At 34.7% G+C, this 18,193-nt stretch overlaps 1 protein-coding gene across 3 annotated transcripts in view; it reads left to right on the top strand.

Annotated features, from left to right (window-relative positions):
* Nucleotides 1–18,193, top strand: part of FSTL5 (follistatin like 5) — a 275,951-nt gene that overhangs the window by 184,085 nt on the left and 73,673 nt on the right. For all 3 annotated transcript variants that reach the window (XM_036382231.2, XM_036382232.2, XM_036382229.2), the window contains exon 7: nt 5,933–6,099. In XM_036382231.2, the coding sequence (XP_036238124.1) occupies nt 5,933–6,099 (167 nt within the window). The remainder of the gene's footprint in view (nt 1–5,932; nt 6,100–18,193) is intronic.

The raw sequence follows: 18,193 nt of genomic DNA, 5'->3' as shown, positions 1-18,193 counted from the left end.
GTTATTTAGGCTTTTTTTGTTTGTTTGTTTTTAGGGTTTTTCTTGTTGTTTTGGTTTTAGGGTTTTGGGGTTTTTTTTTGGCATGTTCGTATGTGTGTTTTTAAATGGATTTTGGGAACAGAAAGACTTACTAACTGGCATAAGATCTCTGAGAACAGGCACTCCTGAACCAATACTTTTCATACTGAAACATTCTACTAAATATGTGAATAATATGTTTACAACGAGTTCAAAGCAGAATATACAGCAGATAATGACAAAATTAGTCATGCTAATGGTGATGTGTGCTGATTTTAAAATTGCTGTAAAAGAACAGCAAAATGACACTGATGAAAATGCCTTTGTTACATCATTTTAAGGAAAGTGGGATCAGTGCCAGAAGAGTAAAAGGCACATTACCTAGCTGCATTTCACCTAATTCAAGCTACTAAGTAATGTTATGCATTAAGTACAGAGCTTACTGTAGTTCATACACAAAAGGCTTTTTGCTTGCTTTTAAAAGTGGTTTTATTTTAAATTAGGTTTGAAATAGGCAAACAAAATAAATACAGACTTGATGTGGTCTTAATTTGAAATAGTGGGACTATTTGGCATAATGTTCATTAGTTTAAACTTGGAAGGATATTGTGGCTGCTTTGAATAAATACACAGAACTTATGGAAACAAATGAGAAGGTTCAAATTGCACATTTGTTAATGGTATTAAATTAACCAAGAAAGTCTACAGTTGAGAAAGAACTTCCTCCCTTCCTCCCATTAACGACACAATAAATTATAAAGTGATACAGAGACTACAAATGTAACCTCTTCTCGTACTTTTTAGCTTTTAAAACCTTTTTTTCAGAGTGATATTGTGTTTTTTCTTTACTCATCCTAAGAGACAGTAAGGAACTATCTAGCCTCAATAAATTCATATGCTTCAGTGTTTCTCTTCCTGGTAGCCTGACTTGGTATTCTAAGACCACAAATGGCTTTTATGATTCTGTACAGTTCCCTAAAGGCCATTTGGGCCATCGAAGGAGTTGGAGATTGGATTTTTTCATGTATAGGGAAAGAACTGAATTAGCCCTGCTTTTACTATTTATTCTTTAACTTCTTCAGAAAACTCAAATCCAAATATAACAACTCTTTCCCTAAAAGTACTAAATTTAGACCATGAAACTGTTCCATGTTATGCACATCAACCCAATGTACTTATGACTAAGAAAAGAGAATTGTTGGTCAAAGCACTGTACAGCTGTCGCTATCTTTTTTCCCTAACAAAGCCCTACTGCCCCACTCTCTTTAAAAGTGCAATGATATAATTTTATCTGTTAACTCACAAGAATTTTGATAAAACTTAACTCATACTAAGAATGACAACCCAAGATGTACGACTCTTGAAAACAACAATGCTTAGAATAAGGTTCCATTATTTGTTTATCTGTATTGCTGTTAGAATATTCTTGCAACGTGTCAGCTTTGAAAACTCCTTTTCCCCACCTTTCTCAGTTTAATGACTACATTTTGGTTGAACTGAGAAAATTGAAGCAATTGCATTCTAATCTAACTGATCATCATTTGCAGTATTTCTTGATTCAGTTCATGTCATTTTGCATTTGATTTCAGTAAGTTCTAAAGATATTTCTGAAAGATATCACCAATATATTTATATTAGAAAGTACTTAAAAATTATAATAGACAAACTATTTACAATTTTATCTAATTTTAACCAAAGGACAGACGAAAGTAGGTTTGTAGCATAGATTCTAGATAAAAAGAAGCATTGAGAAAAAAAGTGTTTTCATAATTTTGAGAAAAGCACTTGGGATGTTTGCATATTAGATTCTGTTTAGTCAGATAAAATCATGGGAGTTAGTAGTGATAAAATGAATAAGGACCTGGATGAAGGGAAGATGATACGGGTTCAATGAAACAGGAAAATACCAGTTTGAGAAAGAGTTATTATTGAAGCTCTCCAAAGATCACCTGGGAAGCAAACTTTTTTAAAGATTGGAATTGGATAACCTTAAAGCCTGGCACAGTAAAAGTGATATGAAAAAAGTTCTTATACTTGGTTAAGAGCAAGAAATTATACTTGAAGCTGAGAAGCAATCTGCTGGAAAGAGCAGAGTAGAAGAAAGTTGTGTGGACCTGTCATATACAGGGCAACTGTGAGGAACCAGATGAGATCTGTGTGAAAATGGCTATTGCATTGTACAGATGTAATGACTGAAGTCTTTCAGGAAAAGATATGGATTTGTTGATTAATTCCACTTCATTAATCCTAAATATTGTGTAAACTTTTCTTTCATGTGTTTTGAAGAATAAATTCAAGCTGGATCAAATACGGTGATAACCTGAGTAACAAAAACAAGGTGGGAGGAGCCAGAAGGACTTGGCTCAGGACCAAAAAGCAGAATGAGGGATAGGGGAATTTGAAGAATGGCTTCAGCAACCAGGGAACTTATCAAATCCTTTCAACCATCTCTCAACCAGTTCAGGAATGTCTCATATTTAAATTATTAGTTTTTATTTGGTTTACTTGTTTGGGTTGCTTGGTTAGTTGGTTGGTTTTGGTTTTCCTTTGTTGTTTAAAATCTTTGATATCTTTTGAGCCTTTTCAGTAAGTTTTCCTTTTCTCTGACCAATGTTAAAGTTCTAAAATGTCTTTCCAAGAGTTAATATTTATTCTGCTTTCACTTCTTTTGTCCTATTTTATAATACCTTTATTTTATTTCCAACCAGATATTCTTACACAGTTGTCTGTTCTTTTTGTCTCCTAACTATACTTCTAGCTTTTATTTAAATGTTTGGGTTGTTTTGGTTTGGGTTTTTTGTTTGCATTTCTCCCCTTTATCTGAAAGAGTGTATCCAGTAACTTTTATAATTAAGAACCAGGGATGCGTGTCAGATTGATATTGCATCTGGAGGAGTTACTAACAAACTCATTAATATGGTACACCATAGCAGACGATCCATGTTTCTAAAAATAGCAAGCTATAAAATGTAGTCTCTACTGGCTACTTATAATATTACTGCTCTGTAACCAACAATTCCCATATTTACTTTTTTGTGTGGTGATGGCGTGAGTAAACAGAATTAATTTCACTTCCAATTTTTTGAAACCTTTGCTCTGCTTTTTCATTTAACATTAAATAAGCAAAACATGTGTGACTAAACTTCAAACAGTTATTGTTGATCTACAAAGGCAACATGGAGGGAAAGCTAGAAGTCATCCTAGTCAGGAATATCTCTTAATGACACAACTTCAGTACCTGTCCAAAAAGCATTTGCTCTCAGAACCATATTTATTTCTTTCAAGGAGAAGAGATGATAAATTCATCATTTAAATCCTGGGCCAATGTTTTATATTTCCAAAGGAATGTCACAGTGCCTGAACTCTGAGACAAGTGCTGTCCAGTGCACCTGACAGTTTTTTGCACACACCACACCCCTTCCAACCCCAGCAGTGTTTGCCTCTTTCACTGTGGTTGCAGACAGTTAATGGACAGCAATTTTCGGGGACTTACCTGCCAAAGATTCTGCAGCAGGTGCTGCTCCCTAAGCCTGGGGCTTTTTGGGTTGGGCAGTAACTTTTTTTTCTCCTCCAATAAGGAGAAAACATGTGCAATAGTTTTCTCTCAAGAAAATAAGAAAAGTTATAATGTAACTTTTATGCCCTTTTTCCTATAAAATAATAGTATGAATATACATAATTGTATAGTTTTATGAAGGTTTTTTACATAAATGTTCACTATTTTACAGGAAAGCAGTGATTCTAGGACATTTATTAAAATAGGTTTTTTTTCATAACTTTTCAAAAATAGATAACATCAGTGCATTGAATAGTTCCAGGTAGTACAACTGTTTCTTCATTTTTTTAAATTCTGCATTTGACCCTTTTGTTACCATAGTCATGAGATAAAAATTGCAAATGGCGTATCAATATATTATATTGAAGACTGATAATTTTTTAGAAATTCTTTGGGAGTTTTCTCTGGCAAAATTAGTGTTGTCATCCTATGTTATTCTTTTGTTGTTATTATCATCATTATCTTAATTATTATTTATTATAAGGCTATCATTATTGTTAAAACCAAGATAGTTTAAAAAAAACATTTGAACCCTCGATGTCAGTAAAATGATAGCCTCTCAGTTTTGATTTCAGAAAATCATCTTTGCTTATGTAGGAAATGTTAAGCTTTATATTTGACAGATGCTCTCTTTTCTAGTGTCATCCTCTAATTACAAATTATAAACATAAACATCTAATAATAAACATAAACATATAATAATAAACATCTGTAACAGTGACTGGCCTCTGGTTTATGTAGGAATCCATAGTAATACTGTAGTTGATTGAAAAAAAAAGACTTTAAAATCTTGTAGAATGTAAATTGCCTGTGTCAGTTCATCATGTGAAGGTTGGCAGTTTTCATAGATGGCCCTATAACACCAGCTGATTTCATGATCCTTCCTTCATGCCTTTCCTAGATTGAATAGTGAATTTGAAATATACAGATAACTTAAATTTGTAAATGAAATATCGGAATACTTACTTCACTTCTGAGAAGTTCTGAATCATTCAGTAGCCATGCAGCTGTCTTGCTGTCTGAAAGATAGTGTCACTAAAGAACCATCTTTTGTAACATAGAACATGAAGTGCTTCTCAGGATGCAGAATAATCAATTTAATTTAATTGGTATGTTTCATTTTCCTTAGTGTAAGGCATTGTGTCAGGTAATGCATGTGGTTAAAAAAGGTCAGTCTCATTTGGGCATGTCTGGTGGGCACTATCACTCATGTTTTTTGTCATAGAGCACATTTTCTTCTGAAAGAGGAAAGAGTCAGGGGGCCTCTCTTTAGAACTAAGTATAAAATTATTTTTAATCACATTTTTAAGGAATTTACTGTAATTATTGAACAGCTGTGCTTGCTTTCATGCTTTTCTAATGCTTGCACTTGTAGAGGGGGGTTGGAAGGAGGGCGGGGGCAAGTGTTATTTACCAAGTATTGGTTGTATGAGACTGAAATGAACCTATAGAAGATCTTAGCTTCCTTACAAGTTCCTTCTTTCCTGTGATGAAATGTCTCTTATATGAAAGTGTTTTCATCGTTAAAAGAGAACAGACCCATTATGCCTTTTGTAGTTTACTTGAAGAATGAAAGATAAAAACCAGAGATTTTTCATGATTTAGCAGCTGAATGGAAAAAAATTATTTGGATGATCTTCAGTTCCTATGTAGTTCTTTTGTCTAATAGGACAAAATCCTTTCAAATATAAAATTTTAGTAGGTTATGTTTAGTCAGGTTGACCACAGGTGAAAAGCTAACTCTCAGCTGATCAGCCTGTAACTTAAGGCAATTACACAAGAGGGAAGAGTATGCAGTGTTTCATCAGTTTGATGTGTATCACTCCTTTTTTATGCAAGTCTCCAAATGAGTTCTGGGACATTGAAGTGAAATGGCCTTCTGTTAAAATTGGAACTACTTAGTAGTAGATGAACAGAGAAAGTTTCAAGGTCTGGACTCCTATCATATGTGTCTAAATTTTTTTAAGATTTTTTAAAACATTGACTAATGAGGACTAACTAGTTAGTCTGAAAATACAGAATAAATGTTCTGACTAGTCCACTGTGCCTGTCTTAACTGTCAGATAACTTCCAGTGTCTGACTTTGGATATGCCGTCATGTGTATTACAGTCCTACCTCTGGAATTCACTTTCATGTTAAATGCTGCTCCTTACAGGCTGATACTTGTCAGTCAATTTAATTGAAATGTCACACTGACCTTTATATGAAATACGCTGAACTTACGGGGGTTTTTGGAAGCTCTTTTTACTTTTGTTTCAGTTAAAGTTCTTAAATTACCAGTATACAAAAAAGTTCTTACTAATTAAGGTCATGAAACTGCCTGCTCATTGATCTTACAAACAATACATTTTTTGCAGATGTAGTTCAGCTGAATCTGCCTGAAGATCAAAAAGTAAGCACCACTGCAGCAACAGTGGGACAGAGTGCTGTCCTTAGTTGTGCCATCCAGGGAACCCTGAGACCTCCCATCATCTGGAAGAGGAACAATGTCATTCTGAACAGCTTAGATTTGGAAGATATCAGTGTAAGTAACAAAAAGTTCTTTTTAACAGCTTTTTATCAAAGCCTCTCATAAATAATAGAGAAGTGATGCATAACAAGCTACATGCTCCTGATATTTCAAAGAAAAGAAATGGAAATGATATGCAACAAACTCTGCCTGATTTTATTTGCTGTGTGTATTTGAACCCCTGTTAAATATAGAGAAAATACGTTTCACAGAGCAATAATTTAAAAAATAAATATAGCAATAAAAGAACATGAGGGCTAAATTGCAGCCCAAAATACAGTCAGCATTTTGCATTCAGGATCGTACAGTCTTCACATATTTAGAAGAAAAGAGAAATCTGTGACATGAACATTTTTGTGTACAAACAGATCATAATAATAGTTTTCTTTTATATTAGTTCAATAGAAATCTATTTTTCCCCAAATAAGTATTTCATAATAAAATTAGTTGTTTTGCACATTCCTCCAAATATTCAGCAGCCGATATGGTGCCTTTCAAAGAATGAAAAACAGAATATTAGTATAATTTGTAAATCTTTTTGTTTCAGGAAGGCAAGTGTTTGCCACCTAACATTGCCATGACCTAAAATTACACAAGAGGGAAGAGTATGCAGTGTTTCATGAGTTTGATGTGTATCACTCCTTTTTTTATGCAAGTCTCCAAATGAGTTCTGGGACATAGAAGTTAAAATTGGAACTACTTAGTAGTAGATGAACAGAGAAAGTTTCAAGGTCTGGACTCCTATCATATATGTCTAAATTTTTTAAAGATTTTTTTAAAACATTGACTAATGAGGAATAGCTAGTTAGTCTGAAACTACAGAATAAATGTTCTGACTGAGAGGAAAATAGAAAACTAGTATTAGAATTGCATCTTCTTGCAGGACTAAAAATAAGCTTTCATCTGTATTTTGTATGCTTCTGAGTATGCTTTCTTTGTTTTGGCCATTTTGTTTTAGCAAAGTTCAAAATGTGGACAAATTGTTACTTTGGGAGTTGTGCTGTCTGTCTAGCCCAAGTGAGTCTGAAATCACCTGAACTGTTATGTGTGTGGAATATTGCTGCAATGAAATATCTAGTTTGTCTATTTTTATTTCTTTTTTTTATGAATGTTTTATTTTTAAGGTGAAAATTGTTCCCACACATCATCTCTCTTTTATGTCTGGTTTTGTTAGTTCTGATGGTAAACTGAGCTTCCTCAGTGTGGTGCTTTGTAAAATAATGGACAATTTCAAAGCTCAAAAGCTCATCTTGCTTGAGTGATGGTTTTAAGCCCCTGAGAGGCTTAGGATAAACCCAAGATAATCTGAAAATTTCTCTGTTAAATATAATTGCTTTTGTTAGTTTGATATTAATCACATGATTTACATTGAAAAGTGTCTTGCCCATGTCCACATGATCTGTCTGCAATATTTGTTTCCTTTCTGTAAATATTCCTGATGTTCAAAACCATTATTTGGAGTTCTTACTAATCAATTCTACGTGTAATAGCTGGCATGAGCTCTTGACAGAAAAAGGAAGATGCATCTGTACACACAGAAATAAAAGGGAAATGATGAATGGAAATGATGAAGCTAACAGCGCAGCTTAAGACTGAAAGGTTCAGTTGGTGTTTTTGCAGACATGAAAAGAGCAAATGATTTCTAAGCTGGATATGTACATTTTTGAGTACGAAAAAAGCCAAACAAGAATCAAAAAAAAAAAAAACCCCACCAAAATAAGCAGAGAAAGTTCTTGTGCTGGGTGCAGGTGCCCAGGAATTGGCAGCAGGGGCCACAGGTGTGGCCTCTTAGGGAAAAGGACCGGGGATGTCACATGCTGTATGCAGCCATTCCCAAGGGACTATCGGCAGGCCACACCCATGGCACCTCTGAAAGAACATTCAAAAAAGGGCATAAAAAACAGGGAGAGAGAGAGAGATTAGAGAACAAAAAAGAGCAAGAAACAGCAGAGGTAAGTCTAAAACTGGAAGGAAGAGTAGAAGGTACAGCTTTGTGAAGCAGATATCCAAAAACATCTACATTGTAGCAGGTTTATCTTGAAGGACTTGCCCAATTGCTTGACCAGTCTGGTGACTTTCTATGATCCAGTGGTGGCAATGGTTGACAAGGCAGGGCCAACAGATGTCACCTATCTAGACTTCTACAAAGCCTTCAATACAGTTCTATGCAACATCTGGATGGATGGATGGATGGATGGATGGATGGATGGATGGATGGATGGATGGATGGATGGATGGATGGATGGATGGATGGATGGATGGATGGAGCGAGCGAGCCAAAGGTTGTGGTCAATATCTCTGTCATTTTATCTAAGTGGAGGCCAGTGACAAGAGGTGTCCCTCAGGGTCTGTCTTTGGCCTAGTGCTCTTCAACATCTCTATCAATGACACAGGCAGTGGGATCGAGGTGTCCCTCAGCAAGTTTACAGGTGACATGAAACTGAGTGGTGCATTTGACATATCTGAAAGCTGGGATGCCCCCCAGGGGACCTGGACAAATTTGAGAGGTGGATCTGCAGGAACTTCATTGTTCATAAGCAAAAATTAAGTTATAGTTTAGTCCCTTAACGGTTTAGTTGCGATTCAAATACAGAAAGAGAAGGTCAGATTCAATATCCTCTGAGTGAGGCACTAAAATTAATAGAGCTCAAATATATGTATATGTGGGATATTAATCTCTCTTTCCAGATAAAGTAAAATAGGGAGGAAGAAAGAGTTAATGGTGCCTGGATTAAAAGAAGAAACAACCAAAGAATGGAGAGAAAGACATTGAGTTAGATTTGTCCCTAGACCTTGTTTTCTTCAAAATTTATTGTACTTTTCACTGTTTTCACAGATTTGATCTGTCTCTCTTTATTTCTAGATTCTTTACTCCTTGTATAATATAAGATGCCCCCAGAAGCAGTGTACTTTAAGTTTTACTGTAGTTATATTATAAACTATAATGATGTTTGCCGAACTCTGGGAATTCTTAATTTACTCAGTTATACAAGAACCACATCTGACCATCTCAAGACTAATAATGTTGTGTAAAGAGCAGTACATTTTCTGAAAATGACAAGACAAACACTGACCTGGGAAGACAGAGAGTTAGGGTTTTGGGTTTTTTTTCAGTAAAACGGATCAAAGATCAACATAACTGGAAGTCACCACATATATAGGAAACCAGGCTAAGTAGTAGTGACAATGTGATTTTGTAAATCATAGAAAGTGCTCATACTTGGAAATTAAGGTTTTGCACTATCCAGTTCTCAATATTAATTAAGCTATTTGCTTTGAGGAGGGACAAACTCAGAAAAGTATAATGTCCTAGTATTTTGTCAAATGGAAAAATGCAACAAGGAGGAAAGGAATCCGGATCTAAACTGAAATTGATAGTTCCATTTATATTTATATTTAAAATATTCCACTCCTCTACTGAAAGTGTACAAGATATATCTCTAAAGCTGTCAACTGTGGAGTGGCTAAAAATGAGTCTTGATAATGTCTAATGTCTTGTATATTCTAAGACATTTTAAAGAAATATTAAGAAATACCGTTTGACTTTCAAAGGATGACAATAGAAATTTGTATTTAAATAGTATATTTAAAAATGTTCTATGAACTGTATGTTAATGACATTACTGATAATATCCAGTTGATAATTTTAAAAGTCCTTAGTTCTCCTCATCTCTTCTTATGGTACTTATAACTACTTTTTGTAGAAGTACTGCATCTTGCTACTAATCCTTCTCTTACTGAAACTGATGGGAGGCAGGGATAATTAGCACCCATCTGAGTGAAATTATGAAAAATTATATGCCTCTGCAAATTTTACTTAAATTGTAATATAATTGTGCTGTGACTCACTACAGAACTGATATCACAGGGCATTTTCATGATATTTCAGTACACATATAGAAAGGATTTTTTTCTTGCTGTTATCTTGCATCTTAAATTTAATATTTGCCTTTCCACTTTCCTCTTGTTTTTATCTAACCTACTATTCATTAGAGATAATCATTCCCATGTATGAAAAATAGCAGATCTATTTCCCAAATGCAATACATATTACTTTTTTAGTCTTAATGCATTCACTTGTTTAAAGTTTTTGTAACTTAATTTACTTTATTGTTTTTCTGGTACTTTATTCCAGCTCTGCCTTCAGGTTCTTTCCTATACATGTGAGCAATCTTACTTTTCCTACAAGATCTTGGCCCTTTTTCTTACATTTATTGAAGATCTACTGGGATAGTTTGTCCACATGCAAAGTTAAACAGTAACTTTTCAAAATAGTGTAGTTCAACTTTTTCCTTTTGGTAAAAGCTCATAATATCTCTCTTTAGGCTGCCTTCATGGAAAGCATCTAATATCTCAATTTTGAGGTTTTTGAAGTTATGTATAGGTTAGCTTTTCCTCAAAACTTCTGATTTGTTTATCTTGTTAAAATTAATTTATGCATAAAAGTTGACCCTTTTTTGGTGGCAGTTGGCATTTTCTTCTTGACATATTTGCCCTTCACCCTCTAAGAAAATCCAAAAGACTGTAATGGACAATACCAATAAAAACTAACATCCTCTAAAGAACAAAATGGCTTCCATTCTGTAGAGTTCTAATCAGAAACTGATGACAGAAAGGTTTCCAGATTCTCCAAAACATTAAGCACCTTTCCTAGAAAGCACTCCAGACATCTGACCTCTTCTTTTTCTTCCAGCTTTTCATTCTGTTCCCCCTTTTATTATTCTTAAGAAAAATCTCAGGATAACCTCATGAATTATTCCTTTCCACATTGTTTTCTCCCATGGGATAGTATGGACCTACATACAAGCTTCTCTTTATACACTGTTGAATTGTTCTTAATACAGCATAGTTATGACTCTAATATAGTGTTAGAGATATGAATGTCTGAGAAAAATATGTGTATGTGTGTATTCACGTGTGTATGCATGTGTGTACTTCTGACAGAGCCCCAGGTGAACCATAAATGTCAGGAAAATATTCTTCAATCTTTTCCTCAAATCACATAAAACAACACTTAAAATTAATTTTTCTTTTTTTTAAGTTAGGACATAAACTAGAGGACTTAAATTTAAAGAGAGGAAAAATTAATAGTCTAAACTGAATAGTGTCCTAGTTCTGGCTAGACAGGTTAAATTTTTGCAGTAGCCAGGAGGGAGTATGTCAGGACCCAGACAGTATTCTACCACCTCACATCATTTTTTGGGAATGGAGGAAGGGCTCCCTTCCACATGGAATAGCATGGCAGAGGGAGCAGTCAGGTGTTCTGGGGTTTTCTGTGGAGGCAGGTGAGCAATCACGTATGAGTCGTTCACTTCTTTTCCTCTTGTATAATCTGTCATTAGTATTGTTGCTGTTACTGTTTGTTGTCTTATTTCATTGCTATTTCCAGGAGATTGTTCTCAGCCCTTGATCTTTCCCTCTTGTTCCTCTAGTTGTCCTCTCCAGCCTGCCACATGGGGAATGGGGTGTGGTTGAACTCCACATGGCTTGGCAAGTTTCAGTAGGAACATTACATTAGGGAATACCATTCCTAAACCTTGACAAAAAGATGTTCAAAGTTCACGTACATTTGTTTATTCTTAAATATCCTAAAAGATGAAATGCCTGCTTGCAGTCAATGCAGTGACTTTCTGCTTTGCTGCAGCAAGCTCTGCATGCTCTTGTTTTATTCCTGGGGAGGTTTTCCTCCTCCCTGCAGTGTTGCCACGGGCCATCTTATTGCTTGTGTGGAAGTGGGAAAGTGTAGTGGTCCTATGACATGAAGGGAGCCTCAGAACCTACTTCCCTTCAGAGGTGATACTCCTAACCTCATCCTTTTTGGAAGACAGTGACTCACATTCCAACAATGAACAAATGCAGTGCCGTAGGCAAAAAGCTGGCAGTCTTGTTCAGTACAAAATCTGGATCCTGATCAGTTTATTTTGAGCTTTAATTACTAAATGGCAGTGCTGCAATTTCAGTGTGTGTGATCTTCTCTGTGGTATTGTGTGTTATAACCACAATATATATATATGAAGTTATATATGTATAACTTCATTGTATTTAAGGTTCATTTTAAAAGCCTAGTTTCAGGTCTTTCTTGCACATTATGTTTTTGACACCTCTTAAACACACTACATCTCTCAGATATTTTCTACTGATTTTTGTGATGAGGTGGCTAGATTTGATTAACAGTGACTCATCAAAGTCAGCATGTTTCTATTTTTATCTATATTGAATTGCCCTTTATCTGTTACAGTTTTTCTTTTAAGTAGGATACATTATTACATTTTGTATTTCATGAGTTGAATACCAGTTTTGTTTTGTTCTTTTCTACTCCACTTGTTATGATGCAATTGTTGAGAGATGCCTCTGCCTGAATTAAGCTACAAATGAGAACATATGCCAAAATCAGTAGTATGGATTTTATTTAACAGTAAATGTGAGGTACAGAGATAGAAAGAAATAGGAAAGGGGTGGCGGGAGGGAGTGAAGGAGAAAGAGATCAAGAAAATAATCACCACACTGTGGATCTAGAGGCACCCCATTGGTCCTTCCTCACCCTGATTTTCTTGGAAGTGGGGTCCCAGAGTCTTCTGGAGGTGCCACTTCACTTTTATACAGGCCAGTCTGTGGGTATCCCTGGGTGTTCACAGATGTTCTCATAACTGAGGGTGGCATGTGTATAAGCAGCTGTTTTTCCTCCCACAGTGGAGAATAGTGGGAATAGAATTCCCATAGTGGGAATTTTTATCCAGATACTTTTAACCAGGGTGTGTTAACTAAACCTTGAGCTCCTCTATGCCTAGAATAAGCACCTTCCTGTTGCAAATTCCCATCTTCTGTGCTTATCTCAAGCTCACGCTGCTGTAGCCTTGACAATGTTTGTGGCAGTTGTGGTCTTTAAGTCTCTTTTTAAGTCTCTTACATCTCCCTGTGGCTCAAACAGTGTCTTCCTGGGACCTTTTTTCATTTCACAGTTTCCCATGGGGGTGTTTTGTTTGTAGAAAAGTCAGAGAAAATAGAGAAACAGCAGGAGAATGACACAAGCAATTATACAGTGTGCAATAGCTATCCCAGCAATTACAAATGTAACTCCAGTTGCAATCATCGACCCAGTTTTCATTATAGCCATTGCCCCCACCCCATGAGTAACAAGGATTAGAATATGGACATCAGCCAGTAAGCTACCTTTGGGTCTGGAGTGATTGGGAAAGCTCTTATATTTGACCAGTGATTTCTTTAATTTTGGCTTGGGCTTCTTCAATTGAGGAAGATGCATTGAGAATGGTAATGCAACACTCAGTTTCAGTGAGATTTAACATTCCACATACTCCTTGTTCCTTTAATAATAACATATCTAATGCCAACTGATTTGTAAAGCCATTTTTGACACTAGCTGGTCTTGCAAGTTCAGCTCTAGAAGAGGATACTTGGCTCAATTACTTGAGAGCATGTACCTGCCAGGTAATATCTCCCAATGCCCATTGGTGCTGTGTGATAACGATAGAAGATGTAAAAAATATTGAAAGTCCTAAAGCTGTATTTTTTTCTCCACTGAATAATCATCACATCTATTACTGATCAATTCCAGGTATTTTTTCAGAACTTTTTTTCTGCTGTTTTTCCTGATAATGAATAATGAAAGATGGAATTTGGGTAAATGGGTGGGAGTTCTATCCTGCACCTTAGATCAGCATGCTCAGTTAGGAACATCCCAAAGCTAATCCAGATGGTGCAGGATAGCTGGACATCCAGGTGTCTCTCAAGTACATTTGGGGCTTGAATTTAAAGGTAACTCCTACTCCTTTTTTTTCAGGCATCAGAAATTTTATCATACTCTTTTTTTTCACTCTTACCCATTTTCCCTGTATTTCAAAATTAGTGAAAAACTGTTTTATATTTTGTGTTACAAGATGACTTCTAAAATTTCTTAAGCATCTCTTCTTCAATCCCATAATATCTTTCTTCCTTAAGCTTTTCTTTCAATTCAAATTCATTGTTTTCTCTGTTCTTTTCTATGTATCTATATAAAGATGCAGGTCATGTCTGCATTCAGTATTGGTGTTACTAGCAAATTCATTTTGTGCTTTTAATTTCTGATTAGTTCATCAAAAAATTGCAGTTCAATATTTTGTATGATTTTAGACATACTCTTCTCACTTCTTCTGCTATATACATCCATCAACTGGGTGAAAACCAGCATCATTTCTGAATAATTTTATTACTAGTTACATATTTATTTCTCCAACTTTTCCAGGTCATTTTGCAATAGTTTTGCTATCCTAGTAGACTTAATGCTTTTCACAGCTTTCAGAAGAATTATGCGAAGGGTTTTATAGTACACAGAAAGAATACTGAGCTTTTCAGGTTATTATTTTAGAAAAGAAGTCTTGAAAGAGCAACTCGACTATGCTACAGCTAGCAGTAAAGGTCACTCCTTTTTAAGAGCATGAGAAAGATGCTTTGTTAATAATGGACTCTTTTGGCTCACAGTCCTGACTTTCCAATCATTGCCATAGTACATTAAATAGGAGGGCCATATCACCAGCAATAAAAATGCTTTCATATCCGGAAGTCTGTTTCATTGAACAGAGAGGCACAATTGCTTAAATACAAAAAAAAAAGAGAAACCCTGTCTGACCCACCATCACAAGCAGCCCAGGAGGAAAAATTACAATGGGTAGGGAATAATTACCTATTGGGAACCTGGCTTAACTGTCATTTATATATTTTTCAAAAATAATAATTTTTTTGAATACTGCAGAAGTGTACAAGGGCATTTACTTAGGAAGAAAATTTCTACCCACCTGAAATATAATTGGTACTGCTACTTGCAGAAGTGAACATGAAGCAAATTGTTTATCTAGACCAAGTCTGATCAGTTTGTGAACTCTGACTGGATAACAACAGAAGAGGATATATCTGCCTTGATTTTCAAATGATGCTATTTAAGATTTCTCTGAATCAAAATATTTAGTGATCTACCTACTCATATACCTTGACACCATGTATCCATTCATATCTAAATTTAATTAGATCTACTTTAGCTCAGACTGATTTCTCTTTCACCTGTTAATTTTATCACCTTTGTGTGTATTCTTACTTCCTTTCTTTTTCATTTTTGTACTGTTCTCACATTACTATCTTTATAATCTAGAGCTTCCATTTCAAAAGGATTCATTCAGAACTTTTTCTGTTTGGGTATGTACAAGAGCCTTTGTATCCATGGCAGAGTGTTTTCATTGATCTGTTCAAAAGGAGAGATAAAGTAAACTAAAGGTTTTCCTAATTTAGTATGATTTAGGAAACAGATCTATTAATGATATGTGATTCTCCTTTCATGTATAAGTTAAATAGTTTGTAGCTTAAAACCACAACCAGAAGCAGGGAAGTTGAAACAGTGCTTCTAAAAAATATCTAATTTGGTTTGGTATAAAAAATTGTCCTTGAGTAAGGAGAATTCAGGTGACTTTACAGAGGATCACTGAATCTGCATTCTTTATTATACTTTTATGGGTAAAGATAGGTAGAAGGGACTGGATTTTATGACAGTTGCTCAAAAGCACCTGCTAAGAATGTTTTGGTTTTGGCTGATAAACATTTTTCTTCTAGAACTTTCTAAAAGAAATATAGTAATGTTTTCAAATGATAAGCATTTGCATGTAGATTCTTAATTGAAGTACTGAAAAGAAAAAAGACATTTTTTTTACATAGAAAATAAATTTCAGACTACCTTAATAAAATCACGCAGTCTTATGGCTCTCATCTGAAGTATATTATCTTGTCTGGTTTAAAAGTAGATTTGTGTGTCCATTTTTAAGCATTTTATTTCAAATAGTTCTGTTACTTAAGTGGGAGGAGGTTATGTCTTCCTTTCTAGAATATGTGCTTCTTCTAGGCAAAAATCTGTCTTTACCGACCTGTTTGTATTAATGAGAAATAAAATGGAATTGCCATACTCTGGCACGGTAAAATATCAATGCCATACAACTTTTGTCTACAAGATACTTAAGTTTGTGCAGCAATTTGGCAAATGCCATGAACTCTGTGAAGTCCTTGCTATTGTAACCTATAGTTAATGAAAGATGACTGAAATCCTGTTTTGCCTTCACATTTTAACATGATATACATAGTTAAAACATTAGACGAGAATTCATTCATGAAAAAGACTGAAGTTTAACCTGTGATTATTGAACAATTAACATGTCAAAAGGAAGGCAGAGAAGAAAAAGCTGCCTCTTCTCCCACCCCTCTGTATTAATAGAGACTTTATTTCTGACATGATTTCTATGATTAGTTGGCAACAGCTAATGATAGAGTTATAATTGGAGTAAAATATAATTGAAACCAAGGGTTATCTAGAGAAAAAGAACTTTGGTACATTTCAGTCTTCCAAAGTAAGACTGTACTATATATAAGGAAAATATATTATGGTATTACAGTGATAGAATTTTATATGGTGACAGTAGCATAGAATCTTTCTAATGAGTAGTGCTGTCTCATTGTTTTAAAATAAAAGCAAAGAAAAAGGGTGAAAAAAGAAAATATAGTGTATATAACTTCATATTTTGTAAAGGACTTTCACTTCTAAAAAAATTTGGGCCCATTACAGAAAACAGTATTATAAAAGCAAAAAATTCATTACAGGAGACAGATAATGGTCCACTAAGAAGTAAAATTATTTTGGTACATCTTGTAGAAACTTGAAGTGTGTTAACAAAGAGTTAGCTATTGTTGCAGCAGAAGAAAAGTACTTATTGTGATTAGCAGAGCAGTGGTAAAATTGGAGTAAGGGATGTCTCACAGAAGAGGGAACCTGTTAATTTAAGGAGAGCACAGGAATGTGGTCATGACTCAGTGTGATACTGTCATTTGCATATAAATTTTTATATAAGCATTTCATTTAACTGGAGTTTGTGGTCTTATTTTTAAACTGCAATTGAAAGTACTTGTGTTCAATTTTTTTTTTAGAACTATTGTAATGAATGGGAAACACCTTACCTCTATTAGGTACTTTGCTTTTAAATAACACACGGTTTACCTGCAGCAGGATATAGTAAATATTTTATGTATAACAAATATCAGCATTTAAATATAGCAAAGTGTCTAAAAATCAACAATATTTATTTGTTAATACCATCCAGAAAATATTTATTATGACTATTCACAATCCCTTTTGAAATGGGGAATTTCCAACCTCAGTTTATGACTTGAACACAGACCAGATGTAACAGAAAGAAAAAACAGAAATATCTTATTGATAATAATGTATAGAAAGTAATGAGATTTTGCTAGTTCAGCATTATGCTATTGCCTTTGTGTATGAACAACCATTGTGATACCTGTGGGTTTATCAAAACATCTTGGCTTCATGTCAGTAAAAAGAACAGAAGTACTACTTGGTACAGCTTCAGAAAATATGTTTGCCAGTGCCACTATATGCTGAAAAATCTTCGTTTTTTTACTGAAAACTTTTTGAACACCCTAATTTTTCTTGTTTTATACCAAGATGTTCTTCCACTGTCTTAGAGTTAACCTGACCAGGAACCAGAACCAGATGATAGAATGAGACTAAAAATACCACAATTTATTTCAGTATAGACAGAAAACAAGACAAAAAAAAAAACTAACTCCAAAGCAAAACCCAAAGAATTTTCCCTGCATAAATAGTTTCTGTGCTCACATTAAAAGGTTGCTGCCAATGACCTTGAAGTGTTTTCTTTCATTGATAGCAAGGAATCAATCTTGCCAGTTAAGATTTCTTGTGATAAAGAATTAGACTGATGGACATGGCTTGTTGTATTAGTGGTTTGAGCAAAGGCAGTGTGTGTAAAGCTTAGATAACCAAGATTAGTATTAAATGTAAATTGTCTCAGCTTTCAGTATTTTAGTAGTGTAAATTCATGATCTTTTTGGAGTACCCCAGTTTCATGCTGAGTGCTTAGTTCAAGTGACTGGACTTTTCTGTTTATTTAAAAGGCTCTAAGAAGAATATTTCAGAATTACTCGGTGTGTCAGTCTTGGTTAAACCCTTAAGTGAAGCTGCTGTGCTTGTGTTCAAACTGCCAATATTTTGATGTTATAAGAAAAGAGAAAAAGATGGCAAGGAATGGATGTCATTCACTTT

This window comes from Molothrus ater, chromosome 4 (genome assembly GCF_012460135.2).
Source record: "Molothrus ater isolate BHLD 08-10-18 breed brown headed cowbird chromosome 4, BPBGC_Mater_1.1, whole genome shotgun sequence".
NCBI lineage: Eukaryota > Metazoa > Chordata > Aves > Passeriformes > Icteridae > Molothrus > Molothrus ater.
The sequence above is the reverse complement of the archived record's forward strand: the minus strand, read 5'-3'. Positions and strand labels throughout refer to the sequence as shown.